Below are 27,320 nucleotides of genomic sequence, written 5' to 3'. Positions count from 1 at the left end.
ATGATAGTTTTTTGCACAACCGAACCAGCTGTGGAAGAAGGCGACGAGGACGAACGCGCGAGCAATTGCACTAGCGTGTTTGCGTGGTTGGCGGGGATAATTTTTGTTGTCATTTTTGAGAAAGTTGTCCAAAACATTTTTGCAGATGCATATCTTCTTGCCCTTGTGCCTGGGATCTCTTTGGTTCCCACGTGTGACAAGGGTAGTTCAAGGGTGCATTACATGTGCCATTGAGTTTGGACCCTTTCTGCACGCCACCAGGATGGACCCACATGATGATTTCTGTTTGTCAACATCTTGGGGGGGGGGGAGGGGGGGTACACATTCTTTTACAGATTTTAGTCATAGCCAGCTTCAAGGTAAAACATTGATTCACAGTGGAGGAAAAGAACCAGGAAGCTTACCAACAAGTACGCGACCGGTATGTCAACGTGGCAACGAAGTACTTCAAGCGGAAAGTCAGAATGCAAGAATAATCTCATTGGTGTCGACAGTGGAAAAGAAACATGCCATGAATAGCTACTTAAGAGGAAAAAACCAAATCAGGAAAAATTATGATAACTCTCAGGGGAGCTCATCACTTTTCTAAGCAAGATCAGCATGCCTTAGAACACACACCTATAAAGCAAGATATAAGAACGAAGAAGGAGCACGTGCTTGCTGCGGCAAAGCTAGGGAAACGATGGAGCATGTTTTATTAGAATGTGAGGATATCTTCCCAGCGGTCCATTTAGGCACCTCTGGCCTCAGTGAAGTGCTTGGGTTCAGAGAGAGCAGAGGGAATGTAAGCATGTCCGCAATTAGCAAGAGGCGATTGGAAGATTGGTGGAAGAAAAGTATTGAAATGACAAGCAGCGGAGACGTACGAAAATAAAGTTCCCAATAGGGCTTCAGAAAGTTTGGTGATGAGAATTCTTCGTGGTTTTTGTTCTCTTTTCTTTTTCTCTTGCTAGCATAGGTAGGACATTGGGCATTATAGTAACAAGAGCTTGTTGGCGCAACCCACCACCCCTTCCCAAAGGGGGAGCTCATGGCATCCATCCATCCATCCATGCGCTCGGCTGCAGTACAAACCTCATACATGACGCCTTTCGTCAATTGGCATAGTTGGACATTTATTGTAGATGAGTCGTGCTCAATTTTTTTCGTAGTTGGTAAATGGTAGATTTATGGTCAATGCCACATTTTTCGATAATTACATATAGCAGATCAAAGCGTCAACAGAAATTCACTTTATAATAAATGTTTCTGCCTATAGCGCGTTTCGCTTTTCATTTTTTCCACAAGCAGTGGGAGAATGGAATGTTTTGCGTGAAATTACTGTTGCTCAGGACGTTTCAGAAATTCTTGCTAAACACGTGGAAAAAAAAAGCAATTTAATTAGCACCGGCGGGATTTCGTTCCTGCGAGGGTTTGTTTCGCATATTTCTGTCATTTGTATAGTGCGTGTAGTCTATAGTTAGCGTCATTTTTATGGAAATTTGGGTCATGGATTTACTCTACACTCTCTAATGATCACAGTCATGGATTAACAGTATTTTCAGATATAAATAAATGAAGTCAACAAGAACACGCCACAACCGGTTACGTGGACATTAAGCGCTGACTTATTTCTCACGTTGTTTTGTATTTCGTTTGTGCGCTGATGTGCAGTGCCACTGCTATCATGGGCAACGTTTTAGGGAGAAATAAACCATTATATTTGTGTAAGACTAAGTTTATGTTGTTTAGAGTCTTGTTCAGAAACCTACAGTAGCTTTGTGCCACTGGCATTAATTTAGAGAAATACAAGAAATTACCCAACTTTTTATTGCTCTAATTGTCAAGTTGTCAATTAGGGGGTTGTACAGAAAGTCAAAATCGTAAGAGACATCAAAATTGGTTTCCTTTAGCGAGGTACACATCATGTAATTACTATTCCCAACGAAGAGAGAAAGGCCGCGCAATCTTAAACATATAATCTGGTCGCTTAGTCCCACGCTCGTCGGATAGCAGCACTTCCAAACAGTCTTGGTTGGAAACAACTACTTCTCTTGTGATCAATGAAAACACCCTAATTGGCATCTTGTCAAATAAGACAACTAAAAAGATTGCTGATTGCATTTAATTAACAAATGGAACTTTGTCGACTAAAGCATTTCCGGTGGTTTCTCCACAAGGGGCTAAACTGCATGCACTTGATCTTATTTCGTAGAATAATGTGTGTTTTAACTTGGAGTCTCTTAGCCAGGGAAGCCTGTATATCCAGTCGAAAGTATAAGCAAGCCGCTAAAATCGAGGACTTATTGCACGTAGGCTTTAACTGATCAACAGTGTCCGAGTATAGGGAGTTAAGTTAGAGCCAGAAATTAGCCGACGGATTCGTCGCTCCGATGACGAAAGTACCCTTTTTGAAACCATGGCTCAAGGCTGCAGGTTCCTTCGTTCGCCCACTTTGGATCAGTTAGATTCTTGCAAAGCGTCCCTTTAGCACCAAGTTCGACTGTGATGCGCGCCCCATATTTTAATTTGCATTTGGCACTATTTCTGTCCACATATGCAATTAACTTTAGCAAAATGAACGTTGGATGTTTGACAAAAATGTTGTGGTGAAGTCTTGGGAGTTGAACATTTCAGATAAGAGGGAGCGAGCTCTTTGGTGAAGTACAGAGAATTCTGTAGGAGCCTCTGTGTAGGGAAGGGGACAGATTCATTGGGCCTTAGTGATAAAGTATCGTAGCAGAGTTACCATTTTGAATTATGCTGTAAATAGCTTTCAATTAGTTTGTGCAACTGATGCATGGGGTGCATTTTCTGAGTAAGGTATTCCGTCTTTCTGTAGTAATTTCCACGCCCTAATGGGGCTCATGCTTTCCCTCGGGTGACAAAGCAATGACACAATAATTTTCTATAAATTATTCATTTATTGCACTTTCAATATCATTCTCCGTTTTTTTCCGCTCTCCAGACGTTGCTGTCCCATGGAAGACCAGTGAAAGTCACTGCCCTATTAGCAGCCTCCTTTTAATCACGCTATTATACAAAGCTGAACGCAGTCACAACTGATCGTACAATGAACACAAAAAATAACATAACGCAACTAGAAAACGTGCACGCCAATTGTAACCACTAAACACAAAATACACGACTTGTGCCTCCTGCAACCTGCTGTCTCTGAGTATTTTCTCTTGAGAAAAATCGTACAAGAACCCAGTCGGCTGAATGCGGCAAGTAGCGAAGCTTTCCGTGACATAATCGTGGAGATCGCCGGAAACTGCTGCGCTAAGGATTCGTTTCAGACTTTACCATTTTTAATATCTACATTCCATAGCTTGGTAGTCTGAATGATGGACTCGTAGTGAGCGCTTCGCTGGATCACATAACATCGATGTGCCTCTAACAGGGCTGTCACAGGACAGCTGTAATGGTGCGTGTGTTCGCACCTTTGTTCCGAACTGTAACAAGAGACGAGACAGTTTCAGCTCGCCAGCTCCTTTCTTTTTTTCCAACCAGTCACTGGCTCAAAACACCTGTCTTATTGCGGCAACACACCTAGGACTAGAGTATGCGGCAGCACATCTGTGCCCGCGATGCGCGCGCAACGTACAACACAAAGAACGAGCACAACAATTATCACAACACTGTGGGCCTTGCTTTGCGAATTCGTCACTTCGTCAGCGCAGTACCGCGCGTTGCACTCCAAACGGTGCTCATCACTCTCGGGCCACACGCGGCTGTCTTCTATGACATGGAATGGCATTCCGGCGGGCTTTGTGTATGCCTCTCGGTTCCTATTTACAAAAATAAAGCATAGCCAACATGTTGTTTTCGTCGCGAGCAGACATTGCGAGGGCTGCTGATACGTGTTTTTGCCTCTTTAAGCAGCGCTCGAACGAAGAAGCTACCGATCTTTTTTTTTAAATACACAAGCACCGTGAGACATTCCAGCCGTGTACAGTTGCCACTGTGGTCAGACGATTTTTCTTGCATCGAACTGAAAGCTTCGTGCAACATCTCGAAGTACTATAGCGATGTACGTCTTTTTGTGGCAAAGGCTTTTCGCAATACTAACTGCTAGGTTGATATATTGGAGTCCTGAAAAACTCGAATTTATAGCATCAGCACTCTAACGCAAAGTATTAACCCAGGTTTAAAAGTTTGATGGAAACACTTGGCTTTTTTTTTTTTAATTAATTAGCTACGCGGCTCACAACATCTTCACCAAAGGTTCAGGAAATCACAGTACAGAGTATGGAGAAGGCTTAATGCACCGTTTGCTCAGTCTTCACCTGATGGATGATAGCGGTCTATCATTCCTCACCGAAACCTGCCACGAAAGGCCAAACATTGACATGGATATTCAAAAGGCACCGCATATTCGCCGTTTAAAGCTCTGTGTTCATATTTGTTAACATCGTATGCAAAATAAGTATCTGTATGTACAGAGAAATAAATAGCTCTACTGCTTCTACAAGTATATGTACAATGCTCTCCGTTAACGAACGGCCGAGTTATCGACCTCAGTATTTACACAATGTATGACCACTCACGCATGTCCAATCCGTCCTCCAAGACCTGAGACGCTTACATTTTTTTTTCTTTGAGCATCCACGGCCTTACGTGAAGTGTAGCTTTATTTCCGCGGAGAAATTGTTCCGCACAGCTGCTTTTCGCTTAGCCCTAAAAAAAAAAAAAAAAAACACGCAGTGAACCTGCAATGAACTTCCGTGAACGCCAAGAGTTTTTACCCTCTGCTTACACTGAAAAGTCAAGGATAACTTAATTTAACGCACTGAGAGGCTGACAAAATGAAGAACGATATCTGTCACCTAATTTTAACATTAACCAGTTTAATAATGTAGGCTACCTCATTTTTTAAGTTGTTGCTCAGAGGCAGTCATACGATTTCCTCATAAATACGGTAAGTTCTCCTTGGTGAGTGGCTAACTCTTTCGTGCTGAGACCTTGGACACATAGTTTAACTGGACTGGTCGCTAGACATATAGCCGCGCCTAGGAGCGGTCACCTACTCGGTCAGATTTCCGACTTGTAGGCTTTCCATGTCGAGAGGCTCCCAGAGCAAAGAACCGAGGACGAAATGGTGGCTCAGGCCAGAAAGCTCTTGCTTGCATGTTTTCATAGCCGCACTGGGCCAGAAATAACGCAGCACTCCGACCGATCATTTACGGTGATAATCTACGGTGTTTACGGCAGAGCGCCACTGTGGCCATTGTCCAAAGGAAAAAGGAATTATAGCTCTAACAAGATCGTGACATTATGTCTAGAATAATAATTCTCACAGTAATGTGCCGTCTTGTACCCCTTGTGTAATTTTGACTAAGTGCATTGCTAAGTGGTGACACCGAGGTCCTAGGCACGAGCACGGAAACATGCATTATTGCAGGACCAGCATGACCACCACTTCGTGACGTCAGCATTTGCCTCCTCTGCCGGCGAACACAAATTGTGCGCTGGCACGCTACGCTGTTTATCGCAGCCAGGCCCTGCAGCAAGTGTCCGGCATTCTTGACGGGGAAGTCAGTGGCCTAGCAGGGCCACGCATCTTACGGACACTCAGAAAAGAAGGACATGGATGGCGCGCGTTAGGTACGAAGGGTGTCGTTCCAAGAGCCAGCGACCGCGATATCACAATGGTGGCCAATGGCACATGAGACCACTTCCGGAAATCAGCACAGTTCGAACGGTCCCACAGTGTCGACCCGAAGGCGAAGAAGGGCCACACGCGGCTGGCAAGTGTGCAGCGAGAGGGCGACCTTGGTCAGCCATCACTTCTCGTCGCCCGACGATTCGTCGTCCGAGTCGGAGGAACCCGGAGGGGTCACGTGGATCACCATCTGCGAGATGTTCTCCAGCCGGCGGCAAGCGTCCTCAGACAGAGGGTTCTCCTCCAGGTGAACCTCGCGCAGAGTGCTCACGGAACGAAGCCGAGGCGCTTCCACGTCTGCGAAGGAGAAAGTGCACAAGGGGCTCTTTCTTGAGGAAAGCCGGCACGAAGCTCGTATAATTACGCATCTAACACATTACAAAGGCCTTTTTTTGCGGTTGTCTTATTTTTTTTTTTTTGTCTCGCATGATCTGCCACTTAGCTCATCGCACGCATTCTAGCTCACACTTCCGAAAAGCAACTCGATTACCAAGAATTACAGTGCAGGTTCTAATCACTTTTTAAGATATGTCTGCACCTCGTTAGCCTACTGCCATTATAGGACCACTTTGGTAGCGCATAAAATGCATGCGCATATTCGCTGACGACTGCGTTATCTATCGTCCCATTAACAGTTCTTATGACCACCTGATCCTCCGAAATAATCACAATCAAATTACTATTTGGTGTGACACCTGGCTAATGACCCTAAATTGATCAAAATGTAAAGTCGTGTCCTTCAGCTGCAAATGCTCTGACTCGTACTATTCCTATTGTATCAAAAGTGTCCCATTATAACGGGCCTCATCATTAAAATATCTAGGCGTAAATCTTTCAGCAAACCTCTCCTTGACTTCTCGCTTTAACAGCGTCCTTGTCAGTGCTTCTCGATCACTGTTACCTCCGACGCAACCTTCTAAACTCACCTAGACTTATCCGCAAACTGGTATTTCAAACATTCATTCGCCCACAGCTTGAGTTCGCCGCTCCAGTCTGGCCTCTCCACAAAAATTAATCAACATGCTGGAATCATGCCAAAATAGAGCCGCAAGTTTCATTTTCCAGAATTATGGCTACACATTTAGTGCAATACAAATAAATCTTGACCTTTCGCTTCAGCTGCTGAGTAATCGACGGAACATGGCCCTTTTGTCATTATTTTATAAGTACGCCCACCACACTAACATATCCTCCCTACGCCTAGCAACTTCATCACACACGCCACATAAATTACACAATCATCTTAGCTTCACGTGCATCTACGGTAAAACTGAAGCATTCAACTCGTCTGCAATTCCACTTGCCATTCGTCTCTGGAACAGACACCCCGATAACATACTTGCGGAAACTGACCGTGAAAAACTCAGGCACTCACTCAACTCGCTTAACCCTTGTTAACCCCTACTATCATACTCACTGTTTGGTTTTCTTTTTCCTAGTTTTTCCTTGCACTGTAATACATTTGTTACAAACTTATCGAGTTGTTTTTTATTGTTTTGATACGCAGCTGTATGTCATAATATGCTTCTGTAATTTTTAGGTTGTGCACCTGGCTGGCGTTTTTTTTTCGACCTACATATTGTCACAAGATTGTCACTTTTTATGTGTTTACTTTGTTCCATGTCCCTCTTACTCAATACCCCATGTAGGGACCTTGTAAAATATTTTACAAATAAAATAAAATAAATAAAACAGTGTAGAAGTGGTGTGAGTCTCTCTACAGCTGGCATTTAGATTTCAGATTCCCCCTTGCGTTTCACTAGAGTTGACTCATTATATGAAGAGCCACTGATGACAATTTTATAATGACATACAGGCTTTTCACTACTCGACCATTGTTCGAGCGAATTATTCGTACTGAAAACGCCGCGTTCTTTACTCAGGAAAAAACCGCGCACTTTAAGGCGTTTTATGGCACGACCTAATTTTCAATCGACTTCATATGCTTGCTTCATATGCGTTGCTCTGTTCCCGCCGCCTCTGCTCAGTTCTGCTGCTGCGAGTTCTTCGCTACGGCGGTGTTACTCTGATGGAAAACGTGTGTGCACTTGCGCGCGTTAAAAAATAGCAGGTGGCCAAATTGCCCCCCTCCCCCTTCGTACATCCTCTCTTATGTACTGTGTTTTGCTTTGAGAAGTTAAACGCCACGACACCTGAAGGTTACAGTTTTTTAGCCTTTCTCTGTCATTGTAGACGTCCTATATTTTTTTTTTCTTGATATACAGCGAAGTCGCAGTTTCGCCCGAAAGGCAAATCATCGATTTCGATAGCAAATTAGGGGGCAGCTAGCTATACGAAGAATAGTAGTTTTATCGACCGTATAATATTTTAAACATAGGCATACTAACCAAATTAACAAGCATGGTGTCAGGGTGCACGGGCAAACATGAACCCATCGCACTGGGTGACCGCGGACACTCGCTGTCAAAACGCAGGCCTCGGAAAGCGCGGCATCCGCAGCGACCGAAGATACCTTCGTGCTATCGATCGCTTGAACGCGAACTGAGCGGCGAGAACACACCACACGCAAAGCTACGAGCCGCCGGCCCACCTAGATCGACTCTGCCCCCATAGCAGATCGCTTTCGAGATAAAGCTCGCACGACCACCAGCGGCCACACCATACGCAGTTGCTGCCGTAGTACAACGCCCCCTTCTTCCCCATCCTCGCGACAGAAGACGGCGCGCTTTCTCCCCGCTTTCCTCACTTGCGCGTGCAATGTCGAGCTGCGATCGTCGGCGAACTCTCGCACGCTTTCACTCGCACGTACAGCACACGGTGCGCCATGACTGAGTTATCGCCCTTGGATTTCAAATGGAACGTGACGGCGACAGCAAAAATGCGCCTTGTGTGTTCATATAATTGCTAAAACAATAAAACAGTTCAATTCTTGGATTCTACTTGTCTTAACCACGATATGATGAGGCACGCTGTATTAAAGGAGACCGGAACAGTTTTCATCACATGGACCTTTTGCCGAGCACCAAAGTAAAAGTAAGTTTTGCATTTTGACATGTTGGTAATTCATCGTTTTACAAAATACATAGCGCAGAAAGAACAAAGCACAGGTCGAGACAGGACAAGCGCTGGAAAACGACCTGTCCTTTGTTCCTGTCTCGACCTGTCCTTTGTTCTTACTGCGCTAAGCATTCTTTATAACGTTTTTACATTTCGCCCCCATCTAAATGCGGCTGCCGGGATCGGGATCAAACCTACGACCTCAATGTAGCAGCGCCATTAAGCTACCGCGTAGGGCTATGTTTGGTAAAAAAGATGCTGTATGACTGAGGTAAATACGATCAGAGAATCGGTTATGCATGCAATGCACAGAAAGCGTGGTTCTGGCAATTTCATTTTCAGCCGTATGTAAAACCATCGCTTAACCGACACACTCTGCTGTGCTAGGTGGTTTACATTTAAACATTGAAATAGCACTAGCAAAGACAATACAAGAACGGGCCTGCGTACTTCGCCCTCGTGTTCTTTTTACTTCGCTGAATTATGCACCGACCAGTCAAACTTCATCCGCATACACACTGATGCTGAGAATTATTCGGAGACAATTTCAGGGGAACTGACCTGAGATGTAGTTCTTGCGGGCGTCAAGGTATGTGAGCCTCGGAAGGCGGAAGATGACCCACGGCATAGACATATAGTCGTTGTACGATATGTCCAGTCGCCGGAGCTCCGGCAGTTCCTTCAGCTCCTCGGGCAGGCTGCTCAGTCGGTTGTGAGACAAATTCAGCTCTGCGCACACGTGGCAGAGCTTAGCTTCAAGATCAGGTGCACAGACCAATCTCTGATGGTTATTCGGCATTGCCCACACACGACCACACAGCACATGCAACAACGGTTTCTACTGATGTAAATGATAACGTCTTGGTCCTGATTACAGCCACGTGTCCTGTTGTCTGCTTCATGTCCTGCTTGTAAATTTAGGCTTATCATCATCATCATCATCATCATTAGCCTATTTATGTCCACTGCAGGACAAAGGCATCTCCCTTCGATCTACAATTACCCCCGTCTCGCGCCAACCGATTCCAACTAGCACCCGGAAATTTCCTAATTGCGTCGCACCACCTAGTCTTCTGCCGTCCTATACTGCGCTTCCCTTCTCTTGGTACCCATTCTGTCACCCTAATGGTCCAACGGTTATCTAACCTGCGCATTACATGACCTGCCCAGCGCCATTTCTTTCTCTTAATGTTTATTAGAATATCGTCTATACCCGTTTGCTCTCGGATCCAAACCGCTCTCTTTCTGTCTTTTAAAGTTATGCCTAACATTCTTCGTTTCATTGCTCCTTGCGCGGTCCTTAACCTGTTCTCAAGCTTCTTTGTCAGTCTCCAAGTCTCTGCGCCATATGTCAGCACCGGTAAAATGCACTGATTGTATACTTTGCTTTTCAATGATAACGGTAAGCTCCCAGTCAGGAGCTCACGATGCCTGCCATATGCGAACCAACCCATTTTTATTCTTCTGTGAATTTCCATCTCATGGTCAGGGTTCCCTGTGATTAGATGACTTAGGTAAACGTACTCCTTCGCAGACTCTAGAGGCTGATTTGCGATCTTTAAATATTGTTCCCTTGCCCGGTTATTTATCATTATCGTACGACACATTTTCTGCTTTGCTTGTTATACAAGAGAAAAACTTTCACCAAACAAATATTGAAGAATGTGTACCCCTCAAGGGCATTCGATGACTGCTTTCAATTGTTATTCCAGTTCTTATTCGTATGGTTAAGCCGGGAATAATTCTAAAACAGGGTGAAAATACGAAAAGTTGTAGCAGAATTACCATCGAGTGAAAACATAAATCCGGTCAAGTATAAACTTCACTTTATACTAGTCGGCTGAAGGTCCGTTGGTAGCCTCATACTGCACACATTATATAGCTAGCAAAGGATATCGCCTATGCGCACGCACCTGTGATGTGAGTGAACTTGAGCGGCAGCTTGGGCGGAATCTTGCGGAGCACGTTGCTGGAGAGGTCGCAAGCCAGAACACGAGTGTTCCTCATCAGATGAAAGATGGCGTCCGGGAATGACATCAGCTGGCATTCGGAAAGGTCTGCGAGGAGGGCGTGTCAAAGTCAAAGGGTTGTCACCGGCGCCTGGCTATGCGCACCTTCACAGCGGCAGTAATTGCGAAGCGCGCACGACAAGTAGTGTGTGCGCCCTGAGTTGAGTTGATAATAACTCCATGCTTCCGCACTTACAACGTTTTGGACGATTTTGCTTTTCTTATACCTGCATTATTTCAGAACTAAATATACTGCAGGCTTTACGCTGTAACTCAACTTTTGTAAAATATTAATAATGGAGCACCAATTTCAGTTAAAGACAGTAAGAGAAGCATCATGAATGTTTTTGCCTCATTCGACATATACGCGGGGCTTTACTGAAATGGTGGCAAACGTAATGCGTCCCGACTTCTATCCTGTACGCCTTCTGTTTCAGTGGACAGTTTATATTTGTGTACTTTCTGCAAGCTTTCACCAGCTATGTCTGGTGCTATATGATCGAAGGTAGGGATACAAAGGTAGTAAAGAATGCACGGCTGGTGGATGCACTCATTCCTACAAAGTGCGTCAGCAGCTATGCAGATTTGCAATATTGAATGGCTTGTAGTTACAATGATTTCTTTTCACATAGTTCAAAACTCTCGCAAGATTTTTTAGAAAGTAGCTGAGGTGTAAATGTGTTATCGTAATGATTAAAGCATGCCGAACAGATGAATAGAGCATACTTTTCCCATGAGCGAGCTAAAGATAGCTCTCACTATGGTCTTTGACGTGCAATGTATGCTCTTTAGGCACTATGCAACTGTGCATTCAGACGCACAACATTCGTTCTTGGACAGAAAAGAAAAAACATTGGATGACAGTTGTATGCCATCCGCAAGTTCAATACTGTGCAACAAAGAAGAATTGATATTTGAAATGGACCTCTTTAATGTATTCATTTATTTATTCAAAAAAAAACTTAAAGGCCCTATGACTGGGCGTAAAGTAAGGGGGGCATTTTAAACAGTAAAGATATAAAAAGTACAAATTTCCAACAGGAACAGTGCTATAAAGAGATTGCCGTGTTATACAATATTCAAGGCACAAGGAATACAAAGCAATATCTGAAGGCACACGAACACTTGTTACCATCACCAGAGCAAATGGAATACTGTTTATGAAATTAATATACTAAATTGCAAAAATGCGCGATCAAATGCACTACACTGGGCATTCGGGAACGGTATTAAGGGGTACAACGTCAGTAACTGACAGCGGAACGTGTCGGGGTTAGATATGGAGGCTATGTTGTCAGGGAGGTCATTCCAGAGGCACGAGGTAACGCAAATAAATTAAATGCATTGGTTTTACCATATATGCGTATGAAACTGAACTGATTATGCAATATGCGTCAAAAAGAGTGGGGTATTTGTAGTCGTAACCGGGTTCGTTTATTAGTGTAAATATATTTTTCGAATGAGCTCAGAAGAGCGACGTTGTGGTGGATACCTAATGGTGGCAGTAGAAGGTCTACTTTAACTTGTGTAATGCTTGAGTTTATACCCTAGTTATGTGATATGAACCGGGCTGCTCTATTTTATATCCTTTCCGTCATATTGATAAGGTAATTTAGATGAGGGGATCAAATTGATGAGGCGAATTCCAACTGTGGCAAAACGACTGTTTGGAAAGCGAGTTTTCGAATGTTTGTCGGGGCATTTCGCAAGTTGCGTCCTAGATAGCCAAGAGAACGTGATGCTTTGGCGCATGTAGAAGCAATGTGTGGGACCCATTAAAGATTATCTGTAAGAACACCAAGGTACTTGTATGATGAAGTGTAGGAAAGCTTAGCGTTATAAAGGTGATACGAAAATTTAGAATTTACACATTTTTGGCTGAAGCACATCACCTCGCACTTTGTAAAGTTTAGTGTCATAAGCAATCTGTTACACCCGTTAGCGATAAGGTTGAGATCAGCTTGAAGTGCCAAGTCATCGTCAGTCGATCGTGTGAATAGGACGATAGATTATACAGTCATCGGCAAAAAGGCGCATGTAGGAAGTAATCTGGGTGGGTAAGTCGTTAATGTAGATTAAGAAAAATAAGGGGCCGAGGACGCTGCCTTGTGGCACACCAGAGCTAACAGAAGAAGGTGGAGAAGAGAAATTGTTAACAACAGTAAACTGTTCTCGAAAAGAAACAAAATTACGAGTCCAGCATAATGTTAAAGTGTCAAGTCGTAGGGAAGATAATTTAGAAATTAAGCGGCAGTGGTGCACGCGGTCAAAAGCTTTAGAAAAGTTAAGAAAGATACAGTCAGTTTGAAGATTGCAGTCCATGCTAAAGTGCAAGTCAGTCGCTAGTTCAAATAATTGTGTGTCACAGGAAAATCCCTTCCAAAAACCACGCTGATTAGAAAAAATGAAATTGTGAGCTTCTAGAAGGCTGCGCACGTGTGAAGTAATTACGTGCTCAGGCATTTTGCAACATATGCAGGGTAAACATATGGGCCAATAGTTGTCAGGTGAGTGAACATCTCCAGATTTGAGAATTGGTACCATTTTTCCTATTAACCAATCGGTGGGTAACTTTCCAAATGCTAGGGTTTGTTGGAAAATATGGCATAAGATTTTGCTTGGCATAGGGACGGTGTTCTTTAACATCTTGGAATTAATGTTGTCAATACCGGCTGAAGTGGATATTTTGAGGTTACTAATGAGTAATTTAGCTCCTTCAACGGTGATAACAATTTGTTCTATGTATGCGCCGTCAAGTTCGGGAAAAGTTGGAAAATTGGAAAAGTCCTCCTAAATGAAAACAGATGAAGAAAACGTGTTGAGTACGGTAGGGCAATCGGCGCTAGAAATAGGTATGTTTTCTCTTTCGTGTAAAGTTATGGTGTTAGTACCACTTGCCGGAGATATTGCTTGTCAAATTTTTTTGGTATTGGAAGTTAGCAGCGATAATAGACCTTGCGAGTAGTATTTACCTTTTGCGGAAGATATCGCTGAGCAGTAATTGTTTAACCAGTCTCTGTATATCTACCAAGCCTCAGCAGTGCGCATGCGTTTAGCCCTGTTATACGAACGCTTCTTTCTGTTCCTTAGTTTGCGAAGAGACTTGTTGAACCAAGGGCTGGACTTGTCGTTAGTTATGGAGACTATCGGGACGTACCGGCCTACTAATGCAGTTAATTTTTCCCGGTAGAGTACCCAATTGTCGTCTACGCATCGACAATTAAATGAACGTAGTAGCACTTGGCAAAAAAAATTCTTCTAGTTAGGAGTTAATCTCATCGTAATTTGCTTTGTTATAATCGCGAATTTGTTGTGTTTTTGGGCCAGACACGGGATTCTGGATGCTAACAGCTAGATGGATGAGGTTATTTTCACTAAAGCCGCTCATATTTGAAAGGGAAGATATTGGGCCAGGAGCGTTTGGGAAAACCAAGTCCAAGATATGCGTGTGTAGGTGCCTTCACTATTTGGAGGAGGTTAAAATCTAACATTAGATTGATTAGTTCCAGAGACTCAGGAAATAAAGATGGCATATGTTCGCAGTCGATAAGCGGAAAATTGAAATCACCAAGAAGATAAACGTGGTTGGATGGACGAAGCTGGAGCACTTTTGTAACACTGTCCCGCAAGTCATTCAAAAAGGAATGGTTACAATCTGGGGCCCGGTAACAGGCCCCAGTGAGTACAGCGCTGGAGGACACATGAAGAGCAGCCCAAACAATCTCTGTAGATGACCCGGAATCGATAAAATATGAATGAAGGCTTTTTTTCTTTTTAATGGCGATAAGTACACCCCCACCACGCTTATCGATGCGGTGGTTTCTATAAATTTTGTAAAGATCATTTCCTGGCAGAAGCTCATCGTCGTCGATATCTCGATTCAACCGTATCTCCGTTAGTACTATTATGTCTGCGTCACTATCATCTAGAAAAGCACAAAGTGTATCGCGTTTAGGTAGAAAACTTCGGACGTTAGTGTAGGCCACTGAGAGCGAGAGAGCGGTTTGCGGCAAGAAATGCAGCTGGTTATTTTGGGAGCTTGGGCTTGTATCTAGCTATTTGATAGATTGCATTACTGAGTCGCTAGCGGTGTCGTAGACATATACTTGTTTGTCTGTATAGAGCTTGTCGAGCACCAACTTAAAAGGCTTTTCAAGTGGCCCGGCAACTTTCTTCTAGCCACGCGCGTTGATGGTGCGAAGTCTTCGCCAACTGAAAATGTTGTCCCCTTAAGTGTACGTGCTGCGGACAGGATACTCTGCTTGTCCTTGAATGAAGGCAATTTTGGGAATATGGGCCATTTTTTTTTTCAGTAGAATATTTTCCCAGGCGATGAACCCGTTCGTAGTGCATACTGGTTGTGGGAAGTTCGAGTTTTTCTTCGCAAAATTTGATAATGTTTTGCTCAGATGCGGCCGAACCTTCTTTTTCGTCATCCTCTATCCCAAAAAATAATAAGTTTGATCGTCTTAATCTGTTTTCTGTATCGTCACATCTGCATGTTATTCGCCGTAGCTGGCTTGAAATATCTTACAGGGTATTCTGAGGGGGAACTCTCGTTAAAAGTTTTTCGATTTCATCGTTAGTAGCGGCTTGTTCGTCCTTGATACACCTAAATTGAAGCAAAGCTGACTTCAGGCCAGATTCCAGTTTTTAAATTGCCTCCAGAACGGATTCGAAAGCATCGGACCAGGGTTGCCGCGCGCCCTTTCCTCCTCACCCGATGAAAAGGTCTACAGACCCTTGTCGCGGAGCAGTTTTCTTTAGAGGAACGAGATGGCACTTTAGGAGGCGCACCGAACGTTGCCTCAGCGAAAGCGCACGAACACGAAACCATTACCACTGCTGCCGTGCTACTGTGCGATAAGCTATCCGAAATGCGATTGGGTGTTCGTTAACGCACTGTGCTCCATTCATGCTGCAAAATGTGGAGCGGTACAGGGAACATATGTGCAATAGTTGGCTGCACACATAGTGACTGGCATACTAAGGAATGGAATGAATCCGTGTGATTAAGTTCACGTACCGCGGCTACATAGAGACTGCTGGCGTTACCGGCCCTTCGTAATGCACAGAATAAAAGCGACATGACTGACCCATCACCGTTGTATCGCTAACCTCCAAGGAAACCTCCAGAACGTCACGAGGAGCGAGCACTGCTCGTTACACAAGGGGAGTGGCGCAATTTCCTGGGAAAATTAGTTTCTCGCATGTTATCTACACGCAAACGTATGCCCACTCTATCGCAAACGTTTCAAGAATAAGTGAATGGGCGCATTCCATGGAAAGCATGGCTCATGGCTACTATACATCCGCAGCACACGAATGTTCGAAGCTCAACTTTTCATGACTGTCCACACAGTTAGCGAGTGACTAGCGATAATACGCCTTTGCTATTAGCTATTACAAAGTACAAAGCGTCTATGTTGCAAACCTTGTGCGCAGCAAGAACAAATCCATCGCAACTGAACACGCATGCGGCCAATTAGCCACAATATGAACAATGAAATACTGACCGCCCGGAGGAAGTTACTGAGTCAGAAACATGACAAGACGTTGCTTCAATGTAATTTGCAAATAAATAACAATGAATAATGCACGCTAATCCTAATTTAATTCGAAAGCGGAAATTTTGGACAGCTTAAATACATTTCTAGTTCCACTTTAGTACAAACATCGTATACACTGCTCGCACTGTTAGGACAAGACGTAATGAGCCCCGAAAAGGCTTACATGTCCTCTGAAGCTGTGGCAAAAGTTTCGTGTCGTCACAGCCTACGGCATTCACCGAAACAGAGGTTTCCTAAGCCGCACCGGCGTCATGCCCATCCATTGTAAGCATAGAGGCAGCTCAGGCAAGGAATGGACGCGTCGCCACGTGATCAAAGGTGGAAGGCCCCCTGGAATCGCCATGTAACTGGTTTATACATTCTGAGGCTCCTTCTGCAACCGGTTGGCCTTCCCCGGCACAACCACTGCCACATTTGCGGAGCGACATGGGATTCATGGCATCGTCTGGTTAAATTTGTCCCGGTGGCATTCAATAAAGACTTAACCTTCTAATATACCAATTTTATAGATCACTAAAACTCATAACGGCGAGTTTTCGTGATTTCATTGAATCCACCCATTCACAGTCTACGGTGTGCGCCGAAGCAGACCCTTTCCAGGCCGCACCGGCTTATACTCAAGCTCGGCGGGGGGAAAACGTTTGCAGTGGCTATAAATAGGTCGGAATTAGCTACGATTTTAGCGAAGTATTTGACCCGCCGCGGTAGCGTCGTGCCCACGGGGTCGATCCCGACGGCCGCATTCCGGTGCGGGCGGAACCCAAACCCGACGTCCCTTGGGCGCACAAAGAAGTGGTCAAAATTAATTCGCAGCTATCCGCCATATATCGTCCCTCACAACGCACTGCACAGTTAACTTTTTTTTTTCGCTTTCCTCACATAAGTGGAAAAGTGCCCCATGGCATGGAAATTTGTTTCCTAAGCTACTCGAAGACGTTTGTGCCACAAGTGAAGGACTGCAGTAGCCCATTACACTTTAAAAGCACGCACAGATTAACGCGCACCCAGCGCGGGCACGCCGGCAGCATTCGCGTCCTCACGCGCTGGCCTGTCTGGTGTTTCCCATCACTCCGTGGTCCAGCAACAGGACGCTAATTTTAGAACGGGGCTTTCGAAAGCGTCCTCTTCGCGTCAGACGGACCTCTCTATGTTGGACTTTTCTTTCCTCAACATTATTGCACCATCTTTAACCACAATATGGGCGAATCCGTTCGTGTGTTCGCCTCGTTATTTGCGAGCGCTTCACGTTTTGTTTAGGCGCTGTCGTTTCGCAGCCAGCGAAGGGCATCAATCTGCTGGCGAAACGAGTTGACAAAGACTTGGAATCACGTGTGTTGCTTGAGCCAAGCTCAATGCCAAGCACAGCAACCGCCGAGGTTGCGGCGCAGTCCGGGTCTCGTGGTCGCGACGCGTGATAGAAAAAACAAAAGAAAAAAGCTGTGTTCTTGAACCCGTGCCCAAGACGCAAGCGGCGCGGTCCCGCCTGACACGAGAGCGCAAAAGCCGGCCCGTTCCTGGCACGGGACACATCGCGTTTCCGGTTCAGTCCCGACGCTTTGGGGCTTTCTTTTTTTTTTCTCTGCACGGGGGCTCGAGCCTGCCAAGAGGATTCTGCGATGGTCGGCGCTGAAAAGGTGCAGCCCTCAAAGTCGTTTGGATGGTTGTAACTCGCCATTTACCACCCCCAGGTGCAAGCTGCTATCTGGTGCAATACGTTGCTCAACGGCATTGCACGTCATGCCAACCTCTGCGCGACACCTGCAGTGTCCTGATGAAACCAGTAATCGCTAAGCGGTTGCGACAGAAACGGGAACAAATTCAGAACAAACCGGCAAAGTTACGCAGTGGCTCGAGCACAATCTTACCAGGCAAAGAAAAATTCCTCTGTAATATTCCTGTGTCGCATAATGGTGTTTCTTTTAAATGCATAATCATTTAAAGAAACACCGTCCCTCCGTCCGTTCCGTAAGACGACCGCTTTCGAGATAACGCTTGCAGCAGCGAGCCGATTCACATTCGTGCAGCCTCTAGCTTCAACGTCAACTGAGCGGCGAGAACACAACGCTCACAGTGCTCGCAGCACCCGCCTCACTCTGCCCTTCCGCAGATCGCTTTCAATATACAGGCACGCGCGTATATTCAACAACGCTAAGTAAGCTTCAACGCTAAGTAAGCGGTGAGTACGCAGCGCGGGAAGGCATCGCAGATCGCTTTCGAGGTGCGGCCCGCGCAGTCATGCCACACGAAGGCGCCGCCTGAGTACGTTTGGTCAATGGTTCGACGCGGATAGATAAGGCGCCGAAGAGCGATAACGGCTCGTAATGATCACAACGTGATCAGCGCACCTAGCGCCGCCGTCCGCACCCGTTCGTGTCGCCACGGTGCTGTCGTTTGTACTGGCCCGATCAAGTTTCATACCACTGATAATGACACCGGGCTGCGTGGCGATTAGCAAGTGGCACAATGCTTACGCATACTTAGACAACTCCCAGAGGAGTTTCTGCGTGATTTTTTTCCTTTCCTTTTCGCTACTTTATTCTGTCTTTATGCGGCAAAACACGGGCTATCGTTTGTTAACCTGTCCTCCCGGCTCACTTACACATATTATATCCCGCAGAAAACACAACTGATGCCGATGAAGTCGTATGTTGTGTTTAGAAGCGCACGCATTTCTATGCTATGCTTACCCATCGAGAAAAACCGTCCGTCCGTCCCGTAAAACAATCGCTTTCAAGATGGCGTCCGCATCAGCGAGCGAATGCACCTTCGTGCTGCCTCTCGCCTCAACACAAGCTGCGCGGCGAGAACACAGAGCACACGAGGCTGTAAGCAGTCGGCGCTTTCAGACGCCATTGCAGATCGCTTTCAAGATACGGCACTCGTGGCCGCGCCAGACACAGCCGGCGCCTGGGTGCTGTCGATCACGATTCATGATGGTTCGTTGCTGATGGATAAGGTGCTAAAGAGCGAAAACGGCTTGTAGTGATCGGAACGTCATCAGCGCACCTGGTGCCATCACCTGCAGTACTTTACTTGTGTCATCAATTCACCTTACACCGCCATGGACAGCACTTCATCTCGCCGCAGCGCTGTCGATCGTGCGGGCCGGATCAAGGTTGATTGCATTAATTATGACACCGGGCTGCGTGGAGATGAGCAAGTGGAACAATGCGCACACATACTTAGACAACTTCCAGAGGAGTTTCTGTGTAAATTCTCTTAGCACCGATTCCTGCGTTGAGCGTCGGCGTGCCTCGGTGTCCTTTGGCGTCGTTCCTCGGCGTGACTAACTGAACCAGCACAGCGAAGGATAAAAGAGCGAACGCGGAATGCAGCGGCGAATGAAAAACAGCGAGAGCATAGAGCGTGAGGAGGAAAGTAGAGGAAGCCACCTTGAAGCACAACCAGATGGCGCTCACGTACGCGCATTCGGACGCATGCGCGGACGTGAGCGCCATCTGGTTATGCTTCAATGTGGCTTCCTCTGCTTTCCTCCTGCTCCATGCGGACGCATGCGCGGACGTGCGGACGACATTGTGTGGCTAGCTAACAAGCAAAGTGGTTTGCAAAGTCTGGCTAATATATGTGTGCATGAAGGCGAGAATTTAGGTTTGAAATTTAGCGCTAGAAAATCAGGTGTTATGATATTCAATTAAAACAGTGAACAGACAGTGGCCATACAGGACCAGGAAATACCTCGGGTAAAAAGAATATAAACGCCTTGGTATAGGGATAAACGAAGGCAATGTATACATGGAAACAGGAAAAAACAATAACAGTAAAGGGGAAGAGAACTGCAGCCATAATGAAACACAGAGCGCTATGTGGATGCAATAGGTACGAGGTGCTCCGGTATATGTGGAAAGGTGTAATGGTTCCAGGACTTATTTTTCGAAATGCAGTTTCTTGCTTGAAATCAGGTGTACAATCAGGACCTGATGGCAACCAAAGGTAAATGGAACACCTCGCATTGGGCACTCTCTGAAAGACTACAAGTGAAGCTGTGCAGGGTGATATGGCCTGGACAAGTTTTGAAGTGAAGGAAGCTCACAGTAAAACTGATTATGTAGAACGACTAAGGAATATGGAAGACAGGAAATGGGCTGGGAGAGTGTTGAAGTATCTGTACGGGAAAGACATCGATTCACAGTGGAGAAAGAGAACTAGGAAGCTTACCAGGAAGTGTACGACCTGTATGGTGAGCAACACGGCAACAAACAACGTCAAGCACAAAATCAGAGAGGAGGATTTAACTGCATGGGTAGCGGCAGTGGAAAAAAAACCTGCCATGAGTAACTACTTAAGAGGAAAAAACGAAATCAGGAAAGAAACAATTTATGATAACTCAAAGGGAAGCTCATAACTTTTCGAAGCGAAATCAGAATGCTTTAGAACACGCACCTATAAAGCGAGATATAAGGAGAAAGAAGAAGCATGTGCTTAGCTGCGGTAAAGCTAGGGAAATGATGGAGCATGTTTTATTAGAATATGAAGATATCTGCCAAGCGGTCGATTTAGGCACCACTGGCCTCCTTGAAGCCCTTGGGTTAAGCGAGAACAGGGTGAAGTTAACATGTCCGCAATAGATATTAGTAAGAGGTGATTGTGAGATTGGTGGAAGGAAAGTAGGGAAACGACAAAAAACGGGGACGTACAAAAACAAAGTTCACAATAGGGGGTTAGAAAATTTGGTTATGGAATAATTCATCGTGTTTTTTTTTCTTTTTTTTTTCTTTTCAACCTAGGTAGGACATTAGGCAGTATAATAGCAAGAGCTTGGTGGCGCAACCCACGACCCCGTTCCAAACGGGAAACTCATAACGTCCATCCATTCATCCATCCGCGGCAGCAGTGTCACCAACCGTGCAAGGAAAAGAAATTAAAGAACCAGAAAGCGCGCCTTCGCGCACAGCGTTGGCCGCAAGCGTTTCCCGGTAAAGCTGCAGTTGCCGGCAACTATGTGGCCGGTGTATACATAGCGTCGCGCGTCGCGACTCAGCCAGTTGGTGCGGTAGTCGGTGCGATGCCTCAATATATCGCGAAATGAAAACATGTTTAGAGATGCACTCAAATGTTGCATTAGGGAGTGTCGTAATCGTCGGTTAATTTTCTTTCCGAGATTCTTCACGAGCCGATGCGATTTCGTCCGGCGCTCGACTTCTACATACATTTTGAACAATGGGAGCGTGAGTCACCCTAAATGTTCACGAGTACAGGGGCGCAATCCTGCATGCGAACTCGCCACCTAGAATTCATGATTATTTAATTAATTATGGAGTTTTCCGTGCCAGAACCACTTTCTGGTTATGAGGCACGCCGTAGTGGAGGACTCCGGAAATTGCGACCAGCTGGGGTTCTTTAACGTGCACCTAAATCTAAGTACACGGGTGTTTTGGCATTTCGCCCCCATGGAAATGCGGCCGCCGTGGCCGGGATTTGATCCCGCGACCTCGTGCTCAGCAGCCTAACACCATAGCCACTGAGCAACCACGGCGGGTTAGAATTCATTATGGAGCGACAGGTACACTGGAGGAGGAGACGTTTGGCAGGTATTACGAACGTGCCAGGACTTAGTGTTCCTTTCATTTCAAGTCACCACTTAAATCCGACAAGGAGACTCCTGCTCAGCCCTTGCTGAATCAGCTTGGCGATAAAACGTTTTCTCGATGCAGTCTTCCTAGAACGAAATGATGGCAATCACTATCGGACAAAACGGAGTTGATTGCGTACTCATTTGGTGTCAGTCCCCGCATTCATAAGGTGGCAATAAAGGCCTAGTGCTTTGAAATTCCACTTAGCCTAAATTGGTTATAAATGAGTAGAATAAACCAACAAAGCAATCTTGGCGAAGCCACGGGGCTGTTAATTGCATAGCTTTTTTATGAGCAGCCTTTAAAGAGCACCTAAGCAGACGACGCATGCAGCGGGTTGTTGTCGCTATGACGCACCTCCCGTCGAGATGTTTCAGCAGGCTACAGGCAAACGCAGCCGTCGCTTTATGTCAGACGTCACGCCGCGTGCGTCACTTCCGGAGAGGCGGCCTTTTCAGTCTTGGCAGCAGAAACGGGTACATTTTTCGCGCCGCTTCCTCTCGTATGTCAGCGTCGAATTTTGCACGGAGGCTCCTAAATGTTTACCCTATCTTAAGTTAGTACACAGTAAAAAATTGTGTTGCTTTTGACTTTTAAGAAAACAAAGAGATAAACGTAGCCCAACTCACGGAACAGTTCCCACCGGGGCGCCATTTGTGTTGCACTTACATGCTTGATCGTAGAGTGCGGCAGTCAATAAGTACGACAGACATGGCTTTATTCCGTTTGAGCGTCATATTAAGAAAGTGTAGGGTTGTAGCTAACATTCAAATAGCACTATCATCTTTTGTGTTTATTTCAAATAAACATGGGTAATCCTGTTAAAATGAGGAGTATACGCGCTTTCCTGGATTAAGAAACAACAAGGGAACGTTTTTAGAATTGAACCAGAATGTTTTCTAGCCACAGAGCCCAGAAATCTAGCACTTGTAGTCCGAGCCATGAGATTTCCACGGCCTCTTTCAATGGCATAGTGCGCGTTTTCTTATATTTGCATGAGAAGTAGTGATTATATCAGAGAAAAATAACAAAATATATTGATTATGCAAATTTAAATGTTAACTTACACTCGACAATTATCATATGCTAAAAAATCATAGCGCTGCGTTTCTTAAAGAGCCACTCAAAATTTATTAATCGTTGGTACCAGTCTGAATTAATGGTAAAGCTGTCATCTCTGGTAACGCACAATGAAGAGCGAACAAGTGCGCCAAAAACAGCTCTAGAAGCGCTTTTACGAGGGCTCACGCAGACAATGGCGTTGCCACCTATCAGTGGTGTAAGCCCTCGCTAGGTCGCTTTTATAGCAGTTATGGGTTGTACTGTTGGTCTTGTAGAAAGTGTCATAAGAGTTAGCAAGCACCAGGAAGAAATGTTCTGTAAGGTAGCCTGCTTTTGATAAGCTGTAAAGTAAAAAAAAATCTGTGGTGGAACATACACGTTTTTATTAAGGAGCACGCCGTACTAGATTGCACATGCCTGACTTGGGAATACTTGGGACCACCTGGGTTCTGTAACCAACCTCAATGCGAGCTTGTTTGCACTTCCCCCTCAGTGAAATGCGGCTGGGACCAAGCCAAGCGAACAGGCTCTTTGTCTAAATGTAACGGTGAAATGAAAACGGTGAAGACGAGGTCATTAAAAAAAGAAGCCCGATCTTGTCCTGATTAGCTACTACGGGCTATTGGGGCGTTGTCACTGTCTGCTCTATAGCTTATTGGTAAAATTATTGCACGCCTATATAAAGCGCAGTGATGACGCTGTTTAGGTATTTCACGCGGCTCTACACTTACGTGAGAAAGTCCCTATCGTGGAGGACTCGAAACAGCAGTTACCGTTAAGGGCTGGCAGTTCTAAATACGAGGTGCAGGTGAATGATATTTCCTAGGAACCCATGATCTAAAAAGGATGAAAACAGCGCAGAAACGACGGCAGACAGAATAAGAAGCAAGGCGCTGTGTATCCTCGTTCACCCCTCCGAGATAATGCTTAACCAACTTGCCCAGCGTTGCGCACTTCCTTAAAGCAGGATATCTAGTGAGTAGCAGAGCATAGTCTAAGGTTCGCTTGTACGAAACAGTGTCAGTCCTGTTTGTTCAAGCGACCTTTCCTTCAACAAGCGATCAAGCTCTGCAGCACGCGCTGTCTCATGCCTTGGTCAGACGCGTCTGACCCGTGGAATGCACAGTAATGGCCTCCGCACGAATGCTGTTTCAGGGGCGCTCGTCGTAATGTAAACGTGGTAAATGCATTTATCTGAAATTCTTCGGAGCTTAAAAAGGCAATGATATACGAATGTCGCGACGTTAAACTTTACCGCCGGCGCTTGCAGCAACCGCGCATCTTTTGTTGCTTCCTAAGTGGTCAGGTCGCATCGCTAAAAGCTGCCCTGTCGATGTATCAGGCAAATAAACATTGCGGGGACGCGAACTATTGAGGAAAAAGACGCAGTGCTTCCCTTCTCGCAAGCCTTCTGAACGACGTGGCGTCCAAAAGCCATGCGCACGGGGATGCAGAGTGAGGCGAAAATAGTACAGGCCAAACCGTACCACATGAACTGGCGCAACGAGACGGCCACACTCACCCAGGTTCTGGTTCTCCGTGGCGTCCGTGCATCGATGTACAACCTTGATGACAGCCTTGCCGGCGCCACCGACGATGTCCACCTGCTGCTGAGACGGGGGAGGCATTTTCGGAGAGTCCGTCAAGCGCACGACAGCACAGATGAGGCACACGCCTGCCTGGTGCGAGAGCACAGCGATGCGAGGAGGACCAACTTCGGGCACTTCGGAAGGTGCACGGGAAGCCACTAAACGGCGCCTCCTGTGTTGACGGGAGCTCCGAGAGTCTTTGCTTTCTGGCTCCGCACCCCGGGCCTGCCCAAATATAAACCCGCGGCCAGAACCCCCTCGTTCTCTCTCTCCGGAAAACCAGAATCAGCTGACCTCGGACCCGTGCCAACGACGAAAAACCCGGGGCTGTGATCCTGGAAGGGCTTTGGCCACCTTTTTTCTTCTTTTCGTTTGTTTCCGTCTACTTTCATCTCTGTAATCTTCTTGGCGCAATGCTTCATTTTTTTCCTCGTTCTCTTGCTTAAGGTCGGCAGCCTTGAAGGCCCCGAGGTTTCGCAGCAACGTGGACGCAGAGCGCGTGCTTGTTCCCGTCTTTCCACCGGTTTCTAGCCTGTCGGCCCGCGCGGTTTCCGCGAAGCCCCGACCCGGGCGCACTTCTCTCTGCCGGGTGTCACACGAGGTCGAGCCGGAATTAGAAGCGGCATCCCAGCGCAGGGAACACCTCGCGTGCGCAAGCCTCGCGGCACGTGACGCACTCTGTGCCAGACTGCTCGGTTCTCGCCCGTCGAACGACGCACTTCCTGCCGATTGCCACCACGGTCGCTCGTGACGCAAGCACCTCTCGGCCGTTGTAGCACGGGCCCCTCAGTGGCTCCCTGCAACAGCCAAAATGGTTGCCAGTGATGAGCGGAACTTGCTTCGCCTTTTCATGTTCGAATAAGAGCGGTCACTGAGCGCGCCATGACTTCACCGCCAGCTCCATTCCGCCCCTTTATTAAGTGCACTTATGAAGGAAGTCAATATAAATTGCTGTTGAAATTGGGGTTTAACCGAGTAATTACACATAATGTCATCTCCTAAAAAATTTCAATTCCGTGCTTTCACCTGTTAAACCAAGTTCTTATTACGAAGCACGCAATGGAGGCGCACTTACAATTAATTTTGGCCACTTGAATTCCTTAACGGTCACATAAACAAACGAGCCTTTTCACATTTCCTCTCAACGATAAGAGGTCGCCGCAGCCGGCATCCACGCAATGTCATAGACATTGCACAGGGTACCCTGGACAAAGCCACGTGTATTGCTTCTAATAAGCGAAATGGTAACTCTTGTTATGAGGTAATGCAAAGTTCGCTTTTGGAAAGTCTAAGAATGATATTGTTGTGACCCAAAGAATTACAGCTCAAAGAAAGAAATATCTCGAGGCGTTAACTTTGTCAATAAGTAGCAAACTCAGGGCTCGTCACACCGATTGCTTTTCAATCTGAAGTGAGTGTAATGCAGCTATGATTTTCTTGTTGTGTTTATTAGAAGGAATGCGTGACGTCAACTTATTCTCCAGCTTTTTCAAGCTTCTCAACGCGTTTCGCAACTGTGCACGTATTCACCTTTACTGCCGCTTCTGTCCGTCGCCTTCACATCTGCACACGAGTCCTCTTGAATACGCGCCCTTTCCACGCAGCACTGAATGTATCGGGGCCACAGAAGATGTCATCGCAGCATGCGCGCTTTTCTCGCTGAAGGCGGTGCACTTCACGAATTTCCACTAGCGAAAGAGAGCGTATACAGATCCCGTTTATTTATGATCTCACGGCTTGCATAGCGTGACGATTATCTACATCTTGCGCACTTTTACGCAGAGCTTACCCAAGTTTGCTAGCGTTCTTGCGTTCTCAGCAACCATTCTGCAAAATGCTGCAGCTTAGCATCGCCAGCCCCAGTTGCCGAAATCTATCTCTTGCACTGTGGGAACAAATGGGAAACCGAGGAATGCAACTTTCGACTGCGCTGTTGATTGAAGTCCATGTTTTGTTGAGGAGAATAGACTACACTCCAAGAAAAAAAGGACTGGCCCTTGCTCCTTGAAAGTGGGAACCGCGATGTCCCCTATGTTCGTCTTTTAACGAGGTAACTTTCCTTCCTTATGTATAGGAGGAACAGTAGCTCCTCCTTCAAAACCAAGATGGCTGACGTCAGGCAAAGAAGCCAGTAATGCGATTATAGGCTTACCAACTGCACCTATTCTCAGCTGATAGAAGATATGCGCTTCGTAAGCGCATTTCACGTGCAAGCCCATTTCACGTGCTCGTAAGAAAGAAAGGTAGTCTCGCTCAGCTTAGTATGAGTTATATGACAATGCAATGCAGTAAGTTCAAGCAAGACAAACTTGTCCGGGTGACGACCTCGTGAAACGTAATTCGCACGTTTCGCGCGGTCAGCAAGAAAGCATGTCATTTTTTTACGGAGACCAGGGTACAGCAAAATAATTGTCACTCAACGGCAGCAAGGCTCGCTGTCTTTATTTCTCTAAGCATCACAAGGTGTAGCCATCTGTAGTGGCGTTCCGCGGGGCGCCAGTGCGCCCGGCGCGGCGGCGCATCGAAGCGAAGCGGCGCAGGCGCACCCAGGGGAGGTGCTTCGCGTCGTCTGCTACAGCGCTGGAGCGCGCCGCCTCTTGCTTTGCTGTAAAGTACACTTCGCTAGACCCAGGTGACTGAGCGACCGAGGCGGCATTGCGGGAAGGCGCACTTCACTAGCTGGAGCATTTTCCAGCTGTTTCAGTCTACAGCTTGCGAACAGCCTGCTTAATCAATATACATAAACAGAAACAAGCTTCTCACCACATAAATCACTTAGCATGTTTTTTATAAGTGATGAGGGTAAAAATAGTCATCTTTTCGCGCTCTTTATTAGG

General features: G+C 46.1%; 1 protein-coding gene across 1 annotated transcript; it reads right to left on the bottom strand.

Annotated features, from left to right (window-relative positions):
- Nucleotides 1–2,883: 2,883 nt before the first annotated feature.
- Nucleotides 2,884–24,972, bottom strand: LOC126518700 (leucine-rich repeat-containing protein 20-like). Its single transcript, XM_050168466.2, has 4 exons — nucleotides 24,417–24,972; nucleotides 10,576–10,719; nucleotides 9,224–9,391; nucleotides 2,884–5,941 (listed from the first exon to the last, which is right to left on the bottom strand). The coding sequence occupies exons 1-4, from the start codon at nucleotides 24,520–24,522 to the stop codon at nucleotides 5,766–5,768; spliced, it is 594 nt and encodes a 197-aa protein (XP_050024423.1). The 5' UTR covers nucleotides 24,523–24,972; the 3' UTR covers nucleotides 2,884–5,765.
- Between the last annotated feature and the right edge of the window lie 2,348 nt (nucleotides 24,973–27,320).

This window comes from Dermacentor andersoni, chromosome 1, assembly GCF_023375885.2.
Source record: "Dermacentor andersoni chromosome 1, qqDerAnde1_hic_scaffold, whole genome shotgun sequence".
Lineage (NCBI taxonomy): Eukaryota > Metazoa > Arthropoda > Arachnida > Ixodida > Ixodidae > Dermacentor > Dermacentor andersoni.
The sequence above is the reverse complement of the archived record's forward strand: the minus strand, read 5'-3'. Positions and strand labels throughout refer to the sequence as shown.

Coding starts and splice junctions, on each gene's coding strand:
- LOC126518700 (XM_050168466.2), bottom strand. CDS start 24,522: ATGCCTCCCCCGTCTCAGCAGCAGGTGGACATCGTCGGTGGCGCCGGC. Junction 9,392..10,575: donor CAAGTTCACTCACATCACAG/GTGCGTGCGCAT, acceptor ACGTGTGCGCAG/AGCTGAATTTGTCTCACAAC. Junction 5,942..9,223: donor CCGCAAGAACTACATCTCAG/GTCAGTTCCCCT, acceptor TCTCCTTCGCAG/ACGTGGAAGCGCCTCGGCTT.